General features: G+C 43.8%; 1 protein-coding gene across 4 annotated transcripts in view; it reads right to left on the bottom strand.

Moving 5' to 3' along the window:
• Nucleotides 1–990: 990 nt before the first annotated feature.
• The window catches only part of WDSUB1 (WD repeat, sterile alpha motif and U-box domain containing 1), a 66,775-nt gene continuing 45,850 nt past the window's right edge, over nucleotides 991–21,915 (bottom strand). For 3 of the 4 annotated variants that reach the window (XM_006273813.4, XM_019480253.2, XM_019480254.2), the window contains 2 exons: nucleotides 10,384–10,524; nucleotides 991–1,494 (listed from right to left, as the gene is read on the bottom strand). In XM_006273813.4, coding sequence (XP_006273875.1) covers nucleotides 1,322–1,494; nucleotides 10,384–10,524 — 314 coding nt within the window. In that variant the 3' untranslated portion in view covers nucleotides 991–1,321. Of the gene's footprint in view, nucleotides 1,495–10,383; nucleotides 10,525–21,915 lie in introns of those variants that run through there. The other variant, XM_059727360.1, reaches the window with a different exon arrangement.

The following is a 21,915-nucleotide window of genomic DNA, read 5'->3' as shown; positions in this document are numbered from 1 at the left end:
ATTGTTCCTTCTCTTCAGCTTTTTCACCCCACTGAAAGTGTCACTCAAGATCAGACAGCATGCAGAAACTAGGTGAAGTGGATTTAGTTAATCTTGTAGAAACTTTAAGCAGTGACTTCCCACCAGTTGAAGAATATCTTGTTCTTTGTTCCCTGTTGTTGAAGAGGTAATAAAAAAAGCAGAGCAGGCATACAAGAGGGTATGTAAAAGAAATAAACGAAGTCCTTTAGGAGCCCAGGATCATGCCTGGAAATTCCAAGGAGAGCCAAGTCAGTCTAGATACGAATCCCCTGGTGTGCAGGAGGATGGAAGGGACTATCTCCTCATTCGTTCTTTCACACTGTGCTCACTTATTTACCATATTATAAGGAGGTTATCATTTACTGCCTGGTCATTTTTCCCTAAAGTTCTCAAGCAATATATTATGCAGAACTAATTTAATGAGTGCAGCTGCAGCACTGGCACCCAGGCACAGAGAAATGGTACTGAGTTGGGTGTAAGGTGCCAAAAAGAAAGCACCAAATCAAGTCTGTGTGCACCTTGGCCATTTGTTTAAAACAAATAAAGGAGACACATCCACCAACAAAAGGGTAGCAAGTCTCTTATTAACTCTCCCCGTCCCCATTCCTCTGTCCCAACTGAGTGAGCAATTGCTATTTTTTAAGTCCAGTTCTATCACTTAACTTTGGGTTTTTGAAAGCCAAGGTTGTCTATGAAGTAGTTCAAAAGAACTACTGCTCCTTAAGAGCTCAGTAGCTCCAAATCAGCCTGCTGTTGGGCAACTCCCCAACTCCTACTGGGATATCCAGCAGGAGGGGCTGAACCAATCATCTCTTGCAGTAAATGGGGCAGCAGGTAATAGGTGATCATGCAATTAAAGGCAACCTTATTACAGAGTTACGTGGCTTTGTGAAGTTGTATTTTGTTATGGTTAAATAAGCTTTTTTTTGACACATACACTCGCACCCACTCAAAGGACAGACATTAAAGTACTGGCAATTGTAACAACTTTATTTTGAAACATGCATATTATCAATTAGCCTGTTTTTTCTTATAAAAACAGTACAAGGTAATTCAAGTTCTAGTATTAAAAAAATATTTTCAGTAGTTTACATGAGGTGCCCAAATGTAAGTTCTATTATTTTTTTTGTGTGACTTCTGATTTTCAAGGCCTTTGTTGGAGTTCCAGCCTGAAGACACCATAAACAGAAGCTTACCTTTTTTTCTTTCCAGCATTTTAAAATGTCTGATAGAGCTGTTTTCTTCAACTACCTACAGTTTCAATTCAGTTAGTTTCAAAGAATAGCTGGGGCATTCGAAATTAAGTTGTTTCATTATATTTCTGCTGAGTCTCCAGCCAGCGACTGATGGCCATTTTCAGAGTCCTGTTTGGGGTAAGCACAAGTGACTGGAGAGGGAGATTTGTCATGGGACTAGACCGTCTCTTGTTGCTGATCCAATTTTCCATTGCCTCCTTCTCATAGGAATAGCCGTCTATAAAGAGAAAAATATATAGCAACATCATTCCACAAATCTTAAGTTACTGAATTTTAAACCTGTGATGCAGGGAAGCATTATTTCAAGATGGAAAAATTGAGACACAGAGAGGTGATGTGACAAAGGTCACACTAATGTCCTACCTGGTCTTAACTCACCAGACCCCACCCCTCTCTACTCCCTGTGGTTCACTATCTCTTATTCAGGATGGGTCTGTATCATTGGTTCTCCTGGAAACTGGGGTGCAGGGACAGTTCCACCTCTTTTCTGTATGGCATATAAAAGATGCCATACAGGATAGCAGTGAGATGAGCTGCAGCAGGAGTGGGTTCTTCTGCCTTAACCCTTCCCAGCATGATGGTGCACAAGGCACTTTTTACTGGTTAAGACCCAATGAAGTAAGTTGAAGCAGCACAACAGTAGTCTAAACCTTTGTTTCTTCCACAAAAAGTAAATGCTTTCATAGGTTCATAGATGCTAGGGTTGGAAGGGACCTCAACAGATCATCGAGTCCGACCCCCTGCCTCGGCAGGAAAGAGTGCTGGGGTCCAATGACCCCAGCCAGATGCCTATCTAGCCTTCTCTTAAAAACCCCCAAGGTAGGGAAGAGCACCACCTCCCTAGGAAGTCCATTCCAAATTTTGGCCACCCTCACTGTGAAGTTTTTCCTGATATCTAGCCTAAATCTGCTCTGTCAGTTTGTGACCATTGTTCCTTGTTACCCCAAGAGGCTCCCTAGTGAACAGAGCATCTCTGATCCATTGCTGCATCCCCCTAATGAATTTGTAGGCAGCCACAGGATCTCCTCTCAGCCTTCTCTTGCGGCGGCTGAAGTGGTCCAGGTCTTTCAGTCTCTCATTGGGCTTGTCCTGCAAGCCCCTATCCATACGAGTGGCCCTCTGGACTCTCTCAAGTCTATCAACATCCTTCTTGAAGTATGGCACCCAAAACCGGATGCAGTACTCCAATTGCGGTCTGACTAATGCCGCATAGAGGGGAAGTATCACCTCCTTGGTTCTATTTGTCATGCGTCTGCTGATGCATGATAAAGTGCGGTTAGCTTTGCCGATGATTTTGTCACACTGACGACTCATGTTCATGTTGGAGTCCGCTATGACTTGGAGATCCCTTTCCGCTTCTGTGCTGCTGAGAGGGTCACTTCCCAGCCAGTAGGTGTGCTGGATACTTTTGTGCCCTACATGCGGCACTCTGTACTTGTCCTTGTCGTACTACATCCTACTGTGTACTGCCCACTTTTCTAACCTGTCCAGGTCTGCCTGCAATTGTTCTTTACCCTCTGGAGTGTGCACTTCACCCCACAATTTAGTATTGTCCGCAAACTTGGACAGAGTACACTTCACACCCATGTCCAAGTCATTGATGAAGATATTGAAGACTACAGGTCCAAGGACCAAACCCTGCAGGACCCCACTACCCACGTCCTTCCAAGTCTATACCAACCCGTCTACTACCACTCTCTGGGTGCGACCACTAAGCCAATTTGCCACCCACCAGACCATGTAAACATCTATGACACAGCGTCTTAATTTTTTTTTATGAGAATGGGATGAGATACCGTATGGAAGGCCTTGCTAAAATCCAAGTAAACAACATCTACCTCTACTCCTGCATCTAAGTGTTTTGTGACCCTGTCATAAAACGAAACCAGGTTGGTCAGGCATAATCTACCTGCTATGAATCCATGCTGGTTTCCCTGCTGCACTATTTTTCCCACTGGACTCCCACAAATATAATCCTTCATAATCGTTCCAAGGATGGAGGTGAGACTGACTGGCCTATAATTACTCGAATCCTCCTTTCTCCCCTTCTTCAAAATAGAGACCACATTGGCCCTTTTCCAGTCATCCGGGATCTGACCCGAGTGCCATGAGCACTCAAACAGCTGTGCCAGTGGTTCTGCTATGACACCAGCCAATTCCTCCAGTACCCTCGGATGCAGCTCATCCAGGCCTGCTGACTTAAACACTTCCAGTCTATCCAAGTGACTGCACCAAGTCAGCAGTGACAGTTGGTAGGCAGGTGTCCCTCTGACACCTATCTAAGAACCCATTAGGAGACTTATCTTGACCCCTGTTCAAGGACATCGAGGCAAAAAACTCATTGAATAGCTCAGCCTTGTCCCCCCTGTCTGTCATTAATTGCTCCTTGTTCAGTAGGGGTTTTATGCTACCCTGTGCTTTCCTTTTACTCCCTACATACCTAAAGACTTTTTGTTGTCTTTAATTTCTGTTGCCAGCCTCAGCTCTGTACTTGCTTTGGCCTTTCTAACTGCCTCCCTGCAAGTGCAGGCCAAGTAGGTATACTCCTCCTTGGTAGCTTCCCCCTGCTTCCACTGCCTGTACACCTTCTTTTTTGCCCTTAGGCTCCCCTGGATTTCCCTGTTTAGCCAAGGAAGTTTTTTGGCTCCTTTCCCCTTTTTCCCCTCATACTGGGATCAGCTCCCTCTGCACCCAAAGAATCGCTTCCTTTAAGAATGACCACCCTTCCTGGACTCCCATCTCGCCAATACTCTTATCCTGCAGTGCGTCATTGACCAGACTTCTAAGCGCACTGACGTTAGCCTTCCTAAATTCAAGCACTTCCACCCTATTAGTTCTCTTACCCACCCTATGCCATATGGTGAATTTGACTGATTGGTGGTCACTGTCCCCAAAGTGACCACAAATCTGCAGCTCCCTTACCAGGTCCTCCCCCGTCGCCAACACCAAGTCCAGTAAGGCATTCCCCCTAGCAGGACTGTATACCTCCTGCGTTAGGTGAAGGTCCTGCACGCAGGTTAACGGTTGGATTTGGCTGACTGCTCCTCCCAGCAGATGTCAGGGTAGTTTAGGTCTCCTCATGGGCAGCAGGGCACATGAGCCCTCGGCTTCCCCCGACCCCACCGAGAGGAGTAGGAGTGGTGAGACCAAGTCAGCAGCACCAGCAAGGTAAGCTGGACAGGAGGGAAGAGGGAGGAGAAGCCAGGCCAGCTGTAGGGAATCAGAAAGGGGTTTTTAGCCATGCCAGGCGGGAGCTGCGCAAACAGGCCCCACAAACAGGCATGCTCTTCAGGAGCACACCAGAGTTTGCGTGGGAGTTCGCACAAGGGGGAGAGCTGGGAGAGAGCAGGAGGGGCCTGAAACTCTGTCTGAAGCCACCGACTCTGACGCATAGTATCTCCAGAGTCTTCAGGTAAGTGCATGTGAGGGAGTCTTAATGGGGGTAGTGACTCTGAGTGCACCCAAGGACCCTGCCCCGATGTTGCCTCCCACCCGGGGCTCCTCTGAGGCCTCCACCCAGACGGAGCCCTTGCGTGGGTTGGTGGCACCCGGACCCCTTGGCAGGGGAACTTATTTTCAATGGAAGTAAGAGTTGTTCAGTTGCAGGTTAAATACGTAAAGTAAAACAATTATGTTTGGTCCCACTGTACTGGACATCAGCATCAAATATAGCTACTGTACTGTACAGCTAATTACTTTTCAAATTATGCTGGCTTTATTCAAACCCAAAACATTTAAAGAGTTTTCTATAACAAGTGTAGCCTGCTGCATCTCTAGTATAATTATAAAAATCTTGCAAATTGGGGAAAGATAAGTCATAATCAAGTGAGTTCACTGATGACTGTAATAAATCCCACCTATATTAAGGGATCCTTACACATAGCTCCAGTTTGATAAAAGCCTGCCCTCAAACAGTCCACATGGATCTCCAACAGATTTATCTGTAAAGACATCCACTGAAGCATTTCAGACTTCAATGTCTAATCCCTTTCAGTCCAGAAAAGAAACATGCTGGATTTGGACAAGAGCTATACCTATACAGTTTTCTAACCACAAATCCCTGACTGAGAGCTATACTGGGTGAAAGATCTAGACTGGATGCATGTACACAGGCAAAAACATTGCTAATACAACATAAAATCTGTTTGGGGAATGTGTTTAAATTATGCTGCCAAAATAATTCTTCTGTTGGTGCAATTATACTGACATACTTTTGTGGATAAACAACTGTAGACAATGCCTAACGATCTAAAGTTTAACTTACCATATACATTTTTCTGATGTCCTTAGCTGAACTAAATTGGTATGGAATCGATCATGCCAGTGGTTGGCAAGCTTTTCATGGTGTGGGCTGGAATAACCCAGTTTGACCCAGGAGCAGGTGGGCCCCAGGATCCAGGCACTAATGTTTATTCCCACGGTGGCATGGGAAGAGCAACGAACAGCCAAGTTCTATGTCTGGGGGCTGGATTGAATGGTTCTGTAGGCAGTAGGTTACCAACCCTGGCTTACACTCATGAACAATGCAATTCAGTGACTCCTACTGCGTAGACAGACTGAGTTAGCTTGAGTGCTAATGGCATAGCTGTAGTGGCAAAGGCTTCAACCACCCAGAATCTGTATGGGCTTGCACAGCCTGCACTGAAGCCTCTGCCACTACAGCTAGACTGTGCCTGGAGTCTATCTGGATTGCAGGAAGATGCTCAACAGTTCTCTGCTTTGCTTTCAATTTTTTATACTGAAAACTCAGGCAGGTGTTAGATATAGTAAATAGAAGGGGTGAAATCCTACCCCACTGAAGTCAACAGAAAAAAAAGTCAGGATTTCACCCCACAATTTTGTCACCTCTCCCTAGAGGTACTAACCATGAGACAGTTCAATGTTTCAATTAGTTACAAGTGACCCTTTGAAATTCAGATAATTAATAACAGATTCTGATGCCTCAAATCAAACCTTGGTCTTCGGGAAGATCTTGGAGAAAATCATCAAGGAGCACATGTGTGGGGGGGCCAGCAGGGGAGATCATGCTCCGGGGCAACCAGCATGGGTTCATCAAATGCAGGTCCTGCCTGACCAACCTGATTGCCTTTTACAACCAGGTAACTAAATCCTTGGATGATGGTGTCGCCATGGACGTAGTCTTTCTAGACTTTAAGAAGGCCTTTGACACTGTCACCCCCCACCCCTTCTCATTAATATATTAAGTGACTGTGGCATTGATGCCTACACAGTTGGATGGGTAAAATACTGGTTAATGGGGCACACCCAGAGAGTAGTGGTGGACGGGCTGTACTCAACCTGGTCAGATGTGAGCAATAGGGTCCCCCAGGGCTCAGTCCTCAGGCTCGCACTGTTTAACATCTTCATCAGCAACTTGGACAAGGGGATTAAAAGCACATTGTCCAAGTTTGCTGATGACACTAAGATGTGGGGCGAGGTAGGCACACTTGAAGGGAGAGAGAGGCTGCAACTAGATTTAGACAGACTACAAAAGTGGGCAGATGAGAATAGGATGGGGTTCAACATAGACAAATGCAGGGTGCTGCACCTTGGGAGAAGGAATCCACAGCATACATACAGGCTGGGGAGTTCCCCTCTTGAAAGCACAGAGGCAGAAAGGGATCTTGGAGTCATTATTGACTCCAAGATGAACATGAGCCGCCAATGCCAGACTGCAGCTAGCAAGGCCAGCCATACCTTGGTCATGCATCCAAAGATGCATCTCAAGCTGGTCCAGAGAGGCGATACTCCCCTTCTACGCGACATTGGTCAGGCCACAATTGGAGTACTGCGTCCAGTACTGGGCACTGCACTTTAAAAAGGATGTGGCCAGCCTGGAGAGAGTTCAGAGGAGGACCTTGGGTGACAGGGCAGCAGGACAGGCCCTATAAGGAGAGACTGAGGGACCTGAACCTATTCAGCCTTGGCAAGAGGAGGCTGAGAGGGGACCTGGTGGCTGCCTACAAACTCATCAGGGGAGATCAACAACAAATAGGTAGAGCCCTTTTCTCCCCAGCACCACCTGGGGTGACAAACAATGGTAATAAGCTGATGGAGAATAGGTTTAGGTTAGAGATCAGAAGACAATATTTTACAGTTAGGGTGGCCAGAATCTGGAACCAACTTCCCAGGGAAGTGGTCCTCAACCCTACCTTGGGCAAATTCAAAAAGAGGTTGGATGATCACCTGTCTGAGGTCTTGTGAACCCAGCATTCATTCCTGCCTGTGTCAGGGGGTCAGGTTACATGATCTGTTCAGGTCCCTCCTGACCCTAGCTACTATGAAACTATGAAATACTTTTACAAAAAGTACTAAAAGTATTTCTAAGTGTTCTTCAAACAATGTCTTATTTTAGTAGCAAGTAACTTGATATAAGCTCCTATTCAGTTCTCTGAGACCACATTTTGTCTTTTACTTATGCAAGGTATTCTCTACTTGTAGGGAGTAGTCTCTTTAATCATCCTAAATAATTCCATGTTCCTAATAAACAACTAACTACAGACTGATAAGGTATATTTCTGAAAAGGCAACTACAAAGTCTTCTCTTTGGTGTGTTATTTTTTAATTCCACACTTGATCTGAGCCAGAAAGGCCAAAACATGATTCAGCCTCTTATCTCACACAGGCGGAATAAAATACAAAACTAGAAGTCATCTTAACAAGGCATCTGCTAAAACATTGTTATCTATGGCCATCACTGGTCCAAATCCACAATGTTTAATTGTAGCTCAATCAAAGATAAGCAACTTATTTGCTTGTTAGCAAAAATGTACTGTTGATTTTAAACTTTTCACATATGTATTCATCCAGTATGTTAGACTATGAGAGAGAGCAACTAGGCAACTTTCTAAAATAAAATGTTACCTGAAACCAGTTTCAGATAGTACTTGTTTTATTCTTGGTATTTCTCGAGAGAGAAGATTTTTTTTAAATAGGCAATCAGCTTTCCATGGAATTAAAAATATTAGAATAAAACAAAGTGATTCTGTGGAAGAATGAACATTATTTTCTATTGGTGAACAAATATGTCCCCTTGAGCATTTGATAAGTGAAGAAAGCAGGGATTCTCAGCAGATCTATTCTATCACTAATTACATTTCAATACAGGCTTTAAAATTGTTTTGCAAAGTTCATCACAAAGCTGTCAAAGGAATCATCAGAGCTGCTAGGCAAAGTCCCCTGTGCCCATAGCCTTTCATGTATAAATAAGAAGCACTGAAAGAGTGACGTGACTAGCCAGTAAATTGCAATTGACAATCTGCATTTTAACAACAGTGTTCACTCAGTTCCTTTAAAAAATTTATGTATGCATTGACAGTTTACTGCAAATGCGGTTGCTTAGCTATGTTTAAGTCAAACACATTTTCTCTAAAAGTAAACACAGACAACAAAACATTTTAGAGGAAATATAATGCATTATGGTGAGCCTCAATAAACATTTGCAACTAATTTTGTTTTCATACCTTCACAATGGACCTTTAAAATAGGGAATGTATCAAAATATTTATATTTTGCATACTTAAGGTTATTGAGTGTGATCAAAGAGAAAAAAATAAAGGGTTTTAAAATATTAATAACACATCGACTGTAAAAGATTTGAATAGATTTCATATGTCCCTCAAAATATAATTAATCTCACTACTTTATAGTTACAAAGAATCTTCTAACTATACTGATGCAGAATAGCAGGGAAGGAGAGGGGTTACAGACATGTTTTACCAGACTGCGTGAATGAAATATTACTACTAAAGAATATTCTTCAAGTGAGGTAAATTTGGAAGCTAAGCCACTAATGCAAGTCAAAGTTTTAGATCACTTAAATGAATATTTTCAATTAGCAAGGTCCAAGCTTAATCTCTCAATAAATGCTAATTGAATATTTATCAAACATTTCTTCTTAATTCTGTATCCCCTTACCAGATGGGAAACACAAAAAGAGACATGAAAAGACATTATAAAAATTAGAATCTGAAACTGATTATGGCCAGATTGGAAAGTGAAACTAAACCTCTTAATAAAACTAACAAAAAAAAGCAGCACAAGCTCCACTGTTGCTTCTATTTCATTGTCCACTCCCATTTAATAATGTGTGGAGTCCAATTTTCAGTGTCATTTACATAAAGGCACAGCTATCACAATGCCAATTGGTGTCTTACGTTTAAACACCTAGCTGCCCATGGCTATCAATCCATGGCCCTGAGTAAGAAGTTAGGTTCTCTGTAAAATGCACCTAGAAGAGTGGTACTCAGCCTTAGGGTGCCTATACACAAGGCTGCTCCAACATGTTGTAATTACAGCACGTCAGAGCAGGCTTGATTTATCAAATCTGCTGGAGCGTGGTAATTACCACTCTAACAGACTCGAGTGTCTCGTACATCAGCTTCCCGGTGCCTAAAAATGGCGGCGGGAGCACTTTAAAGCTTGTCGAACTAGCTTTAGTTAAAGCAACCCAGCCGCCATTTTCCAAGGTAGCCCTCAGAAAATGCCAGCCCTGTAGTTTTCACTCATTTTTTGGCTACAGAATGGGTCACAACAGGTAAGATTGTTTTTAATGCCATGGATTCATATTTGAAATCTCTGGGCTTATCTTGTGAATCATGCTTGCACACAGAAGTGCTAACATTGCATGACATCCCATGGCACCCTTGAAAAGCCCTCAAGATGCCCTAGGGTGCCATGGCACCTTGGTTAAGAAACACTGATCTCGAGTCTAAGGTGCCTAAGCAAAGAGATCACAAAAAGCCACACTGAGAAGGCAGGGGTCTAAGCTAGCCAATACGAAATGCCAAGGAGAGGAAGCAAACCTTCAGAACACCCATCTCAGTGGTAAGCCTATCAGAGTGAGATTCACACCTGTGACTGGTTTTGTAGCTTGGTGCCAATGCTAGCCCTTTATCACGCACTGCAGGTGGAAGAAAAAGTGGTGCCATCAGCCCTCTTTTATCCAATATACCAGTGGTGAAAACACACTTAGTTTTACCTTTTTTGGTACAATTCAAATGCATCCATTTAGCATTCTTTATGATACACGTCAATTAACAGCTCTCCAGCATTTATCTTTTACACCTGAACAATGTGCTTTGATAAAAGCTGCTTACAGACATACCTGATGCAATAATAGGATCCTTCATAAGCTCCCTAGTTATGGGGCATAAGAATTCATCAGGAATTCCAACAGAAACAGAATCCATCTTGATGCTCAACTCTTCAATTTTCCGGATGACTTTACTACGTAGACCCAGAGACTCTGAAAAGGAGTGATTCTTAGGTTAGCAGTTGTGGTATGTATATTCCCATTGACATATTAACCCTTGAACCCAGCTGACAGATATCACTTACCAGTGCAAACTAGAAATCACTGTCTATATTTCAGGAGCTGGGCAAATGCATCTTTTTCTGATTTTTCTCTCTCACACATTTGTTACCATGTTTCTAAGGTATGAGACACTATGTGTTTTAAAATATGTAAAATGGTTATGTGTTTGTAGCACAATTTAAAATGACACCTATTTTCCTACTGTGGAAAGGGCCAAGGAGTTAACCATGACCAAATAACAGCAGATGTTAAAAACAGGGCCATGTTCAAAAGATATATACATCTTTGTATTAGAATAAATCCAGAAATTTTACTTCTGTTTGGACTAGTAGTTTTGCCTCAGGAAGCTAAACTGAAGCACTACTCATTCCAAACCTGTATTTCTTCTAATTGATTGCTGTCTTTTCCAATCGTCAGCAGGTGCTAGGGGTTCAGTTTTTATTTATGCAGGAAAGTGAGTGCAAGTCAGCTGAAGATTAGGTTCTCTCCCTGAATGTCAGAAAGTACAGTATTTTAATGTCCGGCAGCTGACAGACACTTACTTTATGCCCTGCCCTACCCAGCTGCTCTCTAGACCTCTGTGGCTTTGGTTACCCCAGGATCAGTAAGTCTGGATGTCACCTTTCTGTTTAAATTCTGGCACATAGCCAGAATCTGTCCCTTTGCACTCAGATATTTCACTAACCCACTTGCCTAGGTTTTCTGTCACCCCTGTGCCATGCCTGCTCCTCATCCTTAAAACAACCTGTGCAGATGTCTTGAACCTGCTCACTCCCCAAGATAAAGTATGTCTGTGAGACCTGACACAGAATGTTTAGGAAATCATTACCATGGTAATACCATGTGGCACCACAAGCACGAAAGCACAAAGTGCTGCATCATTATAAACTTTAAAGGTTGCCTACAAGCAGGCTGAAGACCATAACCACACCTCAGGCAATATTTAAGTCACCTGTTCATACTATGAAGTGCTGGACAGATTTTTGGCATGGGACCATGGAATCCTGTCACCCCCAATTTCTCCAAAACTAAGTTACACCAGGGATGTCTGTCATCTGTCCATCCTCTGAGTTACAGCTTTCTCCTATGTGCTCTCTCTCTAATCCTCCTCTACAAAGCCATTGCAGTCCACTGCTTAGCTGGCTGCACCTCAATTCCCCTCACCCTGTCCTAAAAAGCTGTCATAACTGCCAATGTCCAGATTCAAAACACAATTTTTGACATAGAAGTGTATTCACTTAGTCCTGAGCCATGCATAGTTCTGCACACTGGGCTTTATACACTGAATTTTGATAAATCAGGTGACTGAAACAAAATCAGGGCAAGTTTGTTGTGTTTACAACCTCATCGTTAAACACTTTTTTGGTAAAATCTTTAAAAAGCTTTTAATAGCAACAAATCCCAGAATGGCTTCTGATATCAATATTCATCCTAGACTCTTCTAGTATCAACAAACTTCTAAAACTTTTTTTACGCATAAAACCTTTATCAATGTATTTTCAGAATTTATCGAGTCATAACTGGTACCATCCAAAGTACAAGCAGGCAGCAAACACACAGTAACTGCAGATCACAAGGTACAAAACACTGTAATTCCCTGGCAGTGCCCAAACATCACTGCAAAATGGCATTGCTTGGAGTAGTGAACTTTGAACATGTTTGCAGGGGACATGAAATTTAAGGACAGAAGGGTCTAGAAAGGCTCCTTTATTACAGGGCAGGACTGCTTTTTCCCTAGGTCCCAAGTAGGTGGGATGCCTTTCCAGCTGCACAGACCATCAGAAGGCACCATTCTAGTGAACAGCAATAATGTGCATCTTAGAGGTCTCCCCCAAACCTCCATGAACAGGTACTAACTTTGTTCTGCCATTGCACACATCAGGACACATTTTCCAACAGTAAGACAGCCTACAGAAGTGCCTGGCCTCTTAGGAGCAGCCCTTCTCTCCCTGACAAGCCAGGCCACACTAATGCTCTGGCATGCAGGCAATATGGAACCCAGGTACATGCAGCCCCCTGTGATAAATGGAATACAGAACAGCTGCAAACAAGCAGACAACCCACCGAGCCAGGGAGATTTAATGCATCAGCATTTTAATGAAAATGGAAGGAAACCTGGAAAAGGTTTCACCTTCTTCCCACAGTGGCATTCCAAAGGTGCAGGATAAAAAAAATCTCTCTCTACTAACAAGGAAATTAAACAATTAACAAAGACTGCTTGTAACTTTACTAAGGTTAGCACCAGTGGTGTCCAGACCCTTGTGGACAGAGACATTAATGCCTACTCAAAGCCTGGTAAACTTGAGAGCAAATACATGAGAGAACAAAGGAGTTGTGCAGAAACTTTTCAAAGGGTCAGCAAAGCTGGCAGAGGAAACAGGGTGTTCTGGAGACCAGAAAAAAGAAGAAAAACGATTGAGAGACCTAGAAAAAGGAACTGGCAGAAAGGGATTCAATGCTACCAATAGGTGGTAGAAAAGGAACTCGGAAAGACATTTATTTAAAGGTGCATAATGGGATCTGATCCCTCATCCCAACAATCATGCTCTTTAAGGCTACCGTGTGGTCCGAGAGCTCAGGCCACCAATTAGTAGACTGCTGATCCTGATGCTGGGAGTGTAGAGCAGCCCTTCAAGGCTGGGAGCGCTGATCGGCCACATGTTCCATCTAAAGCACAATTGGAACCAAAGCACAAAATTATGAGACATTTTAATAACTTTGTGTCTTATTAATATTATTTGTGTCTGTTTAATTATGGCATTAATTGCACAAAGTGTGGCCAGGTTACTACTTAAGATGTCGTTCATATCTTTGAAAACTCATGGTGATCAGGGGGAAGTCCCAGACAATTGGAAAAGGGCAAATATAGTGCCCATCTTTAAGAAAAGAACTACAGAACAGTCAGCCTCACCTCTGTCCCTGGAAAAATCATGGAACAGGTCCTCAAGGAATCCGTTTCTAAGCACTTGGACAAGAAAATGATCAGGAACCATCAGCATGGATTCACCAAGGACGTCACGCCTGACCAACCTGATTGCCTTCTATGATGAGGTGACTGGCTGTAGATGTAGGGAAAGCAGCGGACATGATATACCTTGATTTTAGCAAGGCTTTTGACATGTTCTCCCAAAGCAATCTTGCAAGCAACCACAGAAAGCTGTCTGGATTGTCAGGCTCCATGGATAGTAATCAATGGCTCAATGTCTAGCTGGCAGCCAGTATCAAGTGGAGTGCCCCAGGGGTTGGTCCTGGGGCTGGTTTTGTTCAAAATCTTCATTAACGATCTGGAAGATGGGATGGATTGCACCCTCACCAAGTTCACCAATGACACCAAGCTGGGGGGTGTAGTAGATACACTGAAGGGTAGAGCTAGGATTCAGAGTGACCTAGACAAATTAGAGGATTAGGCCAAAAGAACTCTCATGCGATTCAATAAGGACAAGTGCAAAGTCCTGCACTTAGGACGAAACAATCCCATGCACTGCTTCAGGCTTGCGACCAAATGGCTAAGCAGCAGCTCTGCAGAAAAAGACCTGGGGGTTACAGTGGACAATAAGCTGGAAATGAGTCAACATTGGGTCCTTGTTGCCAAGAAGGCAAACAGCATACTGGGCTGCATTAGTAGAAGCATTGCCAGCAAATCCAGGGAAATAATTATTCCCCTCTATTCTGCACTTGTGAGGCACATCTGGAATACTGTGGCAGTTCTGGGTCCCCAACTATAGAAAGGATGTGAACAAGCTGGAGTGAGTCCAGCAGAGAGCTGGAAAATTGAAGACATGTACCACACTGGTCCATAACATGTGATACAAGGGACTCTGCAGCATTGGTGCCAGGTCACAGTGCCCAAGTGCAGAGCCCCTGGGATTTCTGGTTTTGGTAGATGGACCAAATTAGGAGGAGAACTGGAAAAAGCCCAGGTTAGGATGTGTGACAACCACACGGAGACCAATCAATGATGCCCAAAGATGAAGAGTCATCACAGAGGGAAAAAGATACAAAAGGAGGAATTTGAGCAGCAAAGGGTTCCCAAGAGGGGAACCCAAGGCCACAGTGGACAGAAGGCACACCACCAGCCCATCTCACCCACCCTACTGGAGGGGGGGAGGGGAAGGGGACTGGGCCTCAGTCTCTGACCTCCAGGCTGCTGACATCTGATATTCAAGAGAGGACCTCAGAGTGAAGCTCACATACTGACCAGACATACCTTGACTGTGAACCCTGGGATTGGTAGATATAGAACTTATCTGCTATCACTGTGTAACAATAAAATTAACCTATTATCAAATGGAGAGGTTGTGGTTGGTCTAAGGGTTTGGGTCAGCCCAGAACAATGTATCTAGGTCATAAATCCAGTGCCAACACAAATGGTTTGGTGGCTGAAGCACATGACTTCTAAGGAGAGGCTGAAGGAACTGGGCTTATTTAGTCTGCAGAAGTTAAGACTGAGGGGGGATTTGATAGCAGTCTTTAACTACCTGAAGGGTGGTTACAAAGAAGATGGAGCTAGACTGTTCTCAGTGGTGAGAGATGACAGAACAAGGAGCAGTGGTCTCAAGTTGCAGCAAGGGAGGTTTAAGTTGGATATTAGGAAAAACTCTCACTAGGAGGGTGGTGAAGCACTGGAACAGTTATCTAGAGAGGTGATGGAATTGCCATCCTTAGGAGGTTTCTAAGGCCTGGTTCAACAAAGCCCTGGCTGGAATGATCTAGTTGGGGATGGTCCTGCTTTGAGCAGGAGGTTGGACTAGATGACCTCCTGAGGTCCCTTCCAACCCTAATTTTCTATGATTCTATGATTCATTAACTAGTTAACCACATCTCAAGTGTAATGCTTATCAGGGGCCTTACAGACTGGGAGGAAATTGGCTGTTAGAGGGAAGACAATAGTCATGGATACAGAGATAATACAGCAACTTATGGACATGTATATATACATAACTGTTACAATATGATCATATGCTTCAAAGCTGTTACTTGCCTTCTACTACTCCTGACATTGGTTCAATGCAGTGCCTCTAGCAGCCACAGATACACCAACACCAGTGCTAGAGATGGCTGAAAAGATATTGTACCAGGAGCAGGCATTCACCAGTAGGCTCCCCAAAGTACAGTACTTCCAGTCTGATAGAGAAAACAGTTATGGAAACCAAGGTCTTCACACCAAAATGTTGAGTGCATACCTGACACCCTAGCCTCCTACAGTTCCCACCCACCTTAAAGAGAAAAGACACTACAGTTTTGAGCCTTTCTTTCTAAGCTCGTAAATCAACCTTTACCTTTTTTTTTAATCCCACCCTTTCTGCGCAGTTCAAAGTGTTTTGATCACTTTCTATTTCTGCATTTTTGGCAATGCTTGCTTTTAGTGAACTGTCAGTATAATAAAGTCCTGTTTTCCTCATGGATAGGGAAGCTTTATTTTCTTTTCTCATCAAGACAAATGTTTGCAAAATATATAATGTACTCCACGTATAGACAGTGAGTCCCCTGGGGCCTGGTGGCCCAGTTGGTCACATTAAAAACTAAAGGCGTGTGATGTTTAAAAATTCATGACAGCACATAAAGCATACACCAAAAACATATATAGGGTCAAGAGCTCATTAAAGTCTCAAGTCCAGGTACTTCAATAAACTGCACAATAAGAGATAAAAGTATAAAAAGATAAAAACTCATGATAAGCATACAAAGTGACTGCTGATCTGTATCTCAGTACCCCCCTCAGAGCTGACTGCCATGCATGATTCTTGTTAGAAATCTATTAAGGCACACAGAGCGAACAACCCTAATACCTACAGCCAGAAATCTTCAACCAGCATTAAAACTTCTAGGTCCTTTCCTAAAAGAAAGCACGTAAGGCATCTCAGATAACATACCTCAGCTGTGTATTAGGAGGCGTTGCATGGGCTGCTCAAACCAGCCAACAAGTTTCTCTCAAATGATCCCTATGGATAATTTGAGGTGATCTGACTGAACCCTCATTAGGCTGAACTGTATAAGACTAATCTCAAGGTCTACCCAACTAAGGAGAACACTTAGGATAAACCTTCCTTCTTATAGCATTGCAGCACCAACCCAGGTGTCAACTTGATCATGCATCATAAAATGTAGTTTTCAAAAGCATTTCATGTGACTCAGGGATCTAAGACCCACTTTGAAAAGAGATTAAGGCATGTACAGCCTGATTTTAAAAGTGATTTAGAGTGCAGAAAAGGACCTAGTAGGATTTTCAAAAGTATGTAAGTAAGGCAGTGGTCATTTATTTGCATTTTTAGGCACCTAAGTACCTTTGAAAGGTCTGGCCGTGAATCAACAGAATGTATGATCTTAACCACCTAAGTTACTTAGGAAAGCATTTAAGCAGCACTTAGGAAAGCATAAGCACTTAAGTGCTTATGTCCCTTTGACATTACTGGCTTCTCTCTCATCCAGGAAGAGCACAAAACAACTGCAGACAGTCCCTCTACTTGAAGAAGGGTGTTTGTATCTGAAAGCTTGAGGAGAATTTTTCCAACTATTTTAGTTGGCCTAATAAAAGAGATCAGGTTTACCCAAACCTTGTCTCCCTATGTCCCTTTGAAATGTTTATCCAAATCCTTTTTCATTTTAACAGATGCAATTTTCAGGTTTCTCCCCAGCATATTTCTTTAAATTTAGAGTCTAGCCAAATCCCATTTTAGTCAATAGAACTCTTTTCATTAACTTCTATAGACTCTGAATCAGGCCTTTGACTTGTGTTTCTACAGAGTCCAAAGTCGTTTGTTCCTCCTCTTAGAGTTCTTAGCTCAAGCTTTATACAAGAGAAGTGCTAGGGAATACTTTGCATTCTACCTTCTGCAGCTTAGCCCTGGCCAACTCATCTTGACAACTGACACCAAACTACAGACTGAGAGGTTGATAGTGCGTCTTTTTTCTGAGAGTAAATTTTGCAATGGTAGCAGTATGAATATATAACCAACACACCATGGAACAAAAGGGCACAGGGCCTTTACCACGAGCCAGCTGCACCATGTTAACTGTCCACGAGTATGCCCTTAGTCTCTGGACAATACCATTCTTTCATTGAGGGCTAAGCTACTACAGTTTATCTGCCACTTACCCTGAACAAGGGCACTTATTCATATGTTCCCACAACTTTGAAGCTAGCTTCCCTGGAAGCTAGTCTCTTAAATCCTTTTCTTTACTCAGGCAAGGACAGTCTAAGTCTCTCCCATTTGGCACTTCAAATGAGGTAGAGGAGCATTTTAAATGTTCTTTTTAATAGCTCCCTTCAGGAGGTAACCTGCCTGGTTTAGCTTTCTTCTACCACATGGTAAGAAGGTATGTCCAGGCACTTACCATAAAGCAGCTCACACATTGTAAATCGCTACCCTCCCTCTTTTTTTTGGCTATAACTTGCGTCTGCTCACAGACTTAAGCACTGGCAGTGGGAAAGAAGTGATGAAAAAATGCATTGGGACAAAGGGACAATTTCACACATCTCAGAGCAACAGTTTCAAGTCATATTCATCTCCACAAGCTGTTCTCCTTCCACTGAGAACAACTCAGTAGGCCTATGCAAAGCAGCAAGTATTCACTTCGGATTCAGTCGATTCGGAGGACAGCAGTTCAACTCGGAGATTTGAATCACTGTCCCGATTCAAGAGCTTTGACAACGCTTCGGAGATTCGGCCATAGACTAAACAGGCAGCTGACACAGCTGCCTCCAGTCGGTAAGTCTTTTCGGGTTGGGGGAAGGAGGGATTGGGGCTGGGATGAGCTGCCCAGCTGGGGAGGGGGGGCACGTTACTTAAGGAGGGGGGGCAGAGGGGCATGGGATGTAGATGCAATAGCATTTGAAGAGGGAGCTCTGCCCTGCTGCTGCTTGCCCAGCTGGGGGGGGAAGCAGGGGGGAGGGGGGAATGATGATGCAGGTGCGACTCACTCCAGGTGGAAGGAGGCAAGCAGCAGCAGGGCATAGCCCCCCCCCCAGTGCTGCCACACCCACATCCTGTGCCTTACTGTGCTGGCTGGCAAGCGATGCCAGGGCACAGCCCCTGCTCCCAGCACTGATGTGGGTGTGGCAGCACTGGGAGCGGGGCCTATGCCCTGCTGCCATGTGCCCCCCTCCGCCCGCAGCGAGCTGCACCTGCATCACACCTCCCCCCATGACAACTGGGTAAACGGCAACAGAGCATAGCCCCTGCTCCCAGCACTGCCGCTCCTGCATCAGCGCTGGGAGCGGGGACTCTGTGCTGCCGCTCCTTGCCCAGCTGGGGCGGGGGGGCACAAGGGGGTGGGTGCTGCTGCCGCATGCCAGCTGGTGCAGAGGGGGGCACAGGATGCGGGCGCAGCAGCACTGGGAGCAGAGGCTATGCCCTGCTGCTGCTTGCCCCCTTCCACCCGGAGCAAGCCACACCCGTATGCCGTGCCCCCTCCCCCCCTCCCCATGTAACATGCCCCCCCTCCCCCCAGTTGGGCAGCTTGTCCCAGCCCCAGCCCCAGCCCAAATCCCTCCCCCCTCCCGCAACCCCAGTAGACTTACCAGCTGGAGGCAGCTGTGTCAGCTACCTGTTTAGTCTATGGCCAAATCTTTTCTGAATCTAGTTGGATGCTTCGAATCGAATCGAGCCTAATGTCCTCTGAATCGAATCAGCTACTGAAGCTTCACACAGCCCTACAACTCAGTAAGATAAACTGATGCCATGCCACTTGAGCCTCTTTGAGGCTACAGATAAATACACAGAGCCTCTTCATCACTTTTCCCTCCATCACTCATAGAAGTTCTTTCAATGCTTGTGTGAGCTGAGGATCCTAGCTTAGGAAAGCAGGGGCTGAGGATCAGTTTTATACAGTGTTAGAAGGAAACACCAGCTCTGCCATTGGTAAGGTTGAAAAACCTTTACTGTAACTTGGATTACTACTTTAAGTATTCAAGACTCTACAAGGACTTTTACACATGCTCCAGGAGGGGTGGGGCAGCGCTTTAAGTAGAGTGACTCTGAGAGCTGCTCTAATTAAAGCACCACCCTGTCTCCTGTATCAACGTCCCCATGCTAAAAAATGGTGGTGAGGGTGCTTGAACTAAGGCTCATTCGATGAGCTTTAGCTCAAGCGCCCCCACTACCATTTTTAAGTGCAGGAATGCTGATACATGAGACGCAGGAGGCTGCTGGAGCATGGCAATTGCCACACCCCAGCATCCTCAATGAAAACGAGTCTGCTCTGACATGCTGGAATTCCAGTGCGTCAGAGCAGTCTCCATGCTTGTGTATAAGCACCCTACATGCTTAGTCAAACTAAACTAAATTGTGGTGTGCTTCATGTCAAGGTGAGGTTGTGGTCCAAATATGGGATCAGTAGGGGTAGATATTTAAATGATAAAGCCTCCCCCTTGGAAAAAAATATATACTTTGGTATATATCTTATGTCTTCATTTCCTGGTTTGTAGCTGTCTGAGTATCACAAGGCACTACAGAATAGTCTAAAATCTAAGCTAGCACATTTTTTGGGGGCAGTAGATAATCACCTGTTATTTTATGGAGGTCCTAAACTCAGCTCCTGTACAACTAACTGTTTTTAATAGCATTTCATATTAAGTATTAAATACTGATGATTCCTAAGTTGCACTTCACTTCATTAACACCTTTGCCAAAGAGATGTTCTAGGATGGAACTAGGCACTAAATACAAGAGATAATATTGGCGAGAGCAGAAACACTTACATTTATTTTCCCTTTTGGAGAAACAGTTTATTTTCCTTCCGATTCACAAAGGTGAGAAACTAATCTAATGCTGACATGATTATTTCCAAAATAGGGCAAAACTGCAGTATTGTCATTGTACCACCTAAAATACCATAATGAACACTGACTGTAGATGTAGACTGTCCCCCTACTGGACCTAAGAGGGGGGGACAGTGCACTTTGGAGTAACTGCACAAGCACATCATTTTCAAATTTAAGAAAATTATTACATTTGACTGAAATCAAGAAAAGTAGCACCCAAGAAGAAAATAATTCCATGACAGTATCTATGCAGCCTCCTGACTCAGACCAGACACCATTTTTTATTTTAAAAAATAAACCACAATTCAGAAAGTTACTAACAATTTTTTCATAAATACAATTTCAAAATGTATATTAATCTAGTCATTTTTTTACTAAAGCCGTTACAAAGTCTGACATACTAATTAGTATCTGCAATTGGTATTTCTATATTTAAATTACATGAATATATTATTTCAACTTCTTTTGACCAGTTCAGAAACTGTCAGCTATGCTAAGAACATAGGTAGGAACACAGAGCTGGCTCTAAGCACTTTAGGAAGACTGCGCAAACCCAAACAAAAAAAATTAAAAGAGTAACTCCATCTCCAACACCATGAACACTGAAGATCTTAGGCTTAGGGGAAGTTCAAATAAATTCTTTTGGAGGCCCTCAAGTTAATCTGGCCCTCTTAGATAATAATTCTAGAACTGGAGAGAGGCCAGCAGCAGTAGCAGAGAAGACAGTTTGTTGCTTTGCAAGTTAGAAGATCCAGGTTTAAGATCCAGGGTCCCACTCACTATGCAAACATATGCCCCAGCACCCGGTGTTGATTCTTGAGGTGCTGACTGTTGAAAGTCTATGAAATGCCTTGCCTGACAACCTCCAAAAAGAGAGAAGCAGTGATAGTGGCAGAGAGATCAGAGCAGCTGATTTGCAAAAATCAGGGATTACAAATTCAAGACCCATACTTCCAAGATACTCCATATTTCCAAGATACTCAAACGCATGCCCAGTACCTATAGTTAACCTGTGAAAATCTCTCAAGATTTCCTTCCACCAAAATGGGCAGATAGCAGAACACATTCTTTGTGGCTGGTTGGCAGCAGAGGGTAGAGCAACTGCTTTTTGATTCCGAATTCCCAATTAAGGTGCTGGCTGTTGAGGGTTCAAGCTGCTTATGAGGAAAGCTGGAATCACAGAGTTTGTAGGGGGAATCAGATGAGAGTCTTCAAATACAATAAAGGTGTTTATAGAGGAAAAAAAAGATCAGTAATTCTTCTGCATATAAAGGCAAGAAAATCAGAAGTAATGGACTTAAATTGTTGCACCTGAGGAAATTTATGTTGGACAGTAGAAGCTGGTTAAGTCCTGAAACTTATTATCTTAGGGACATTGTGTAACCTGTCACTGGGCATTTATAAATTCAGGCTAGATAAACACTTGGCTGCGATTATTTAGACAAGGCTCGTCCTGCCTGCCTTGAGCAAGGGTTCGGACTAGGTGACTAGATAGGGTTACTTTAAGCCCTATCATTTTTCAAGTCACCATCATCCACTGAAAAAGTGGAGCACAGCTA

This window comes from Alligator mississippiensis, chromosome 4 (assembly GCF_030867095.1).
Source record: "Alligator mississippiensis isolate rAllMis1 chromosome 4, rAllMis1, whole genome shotgun sequence".
Taxonomy (NCBI): Eukaryota; Metazoa; Chordata; order Crocodylia; family Alligatoridae; genus Alligator; species Alligator mississippiensis.
Note: the sequence above shows the minus strand (reverse complement) of the source record. Positions and strands in the feature narration are given on the sequence as shown.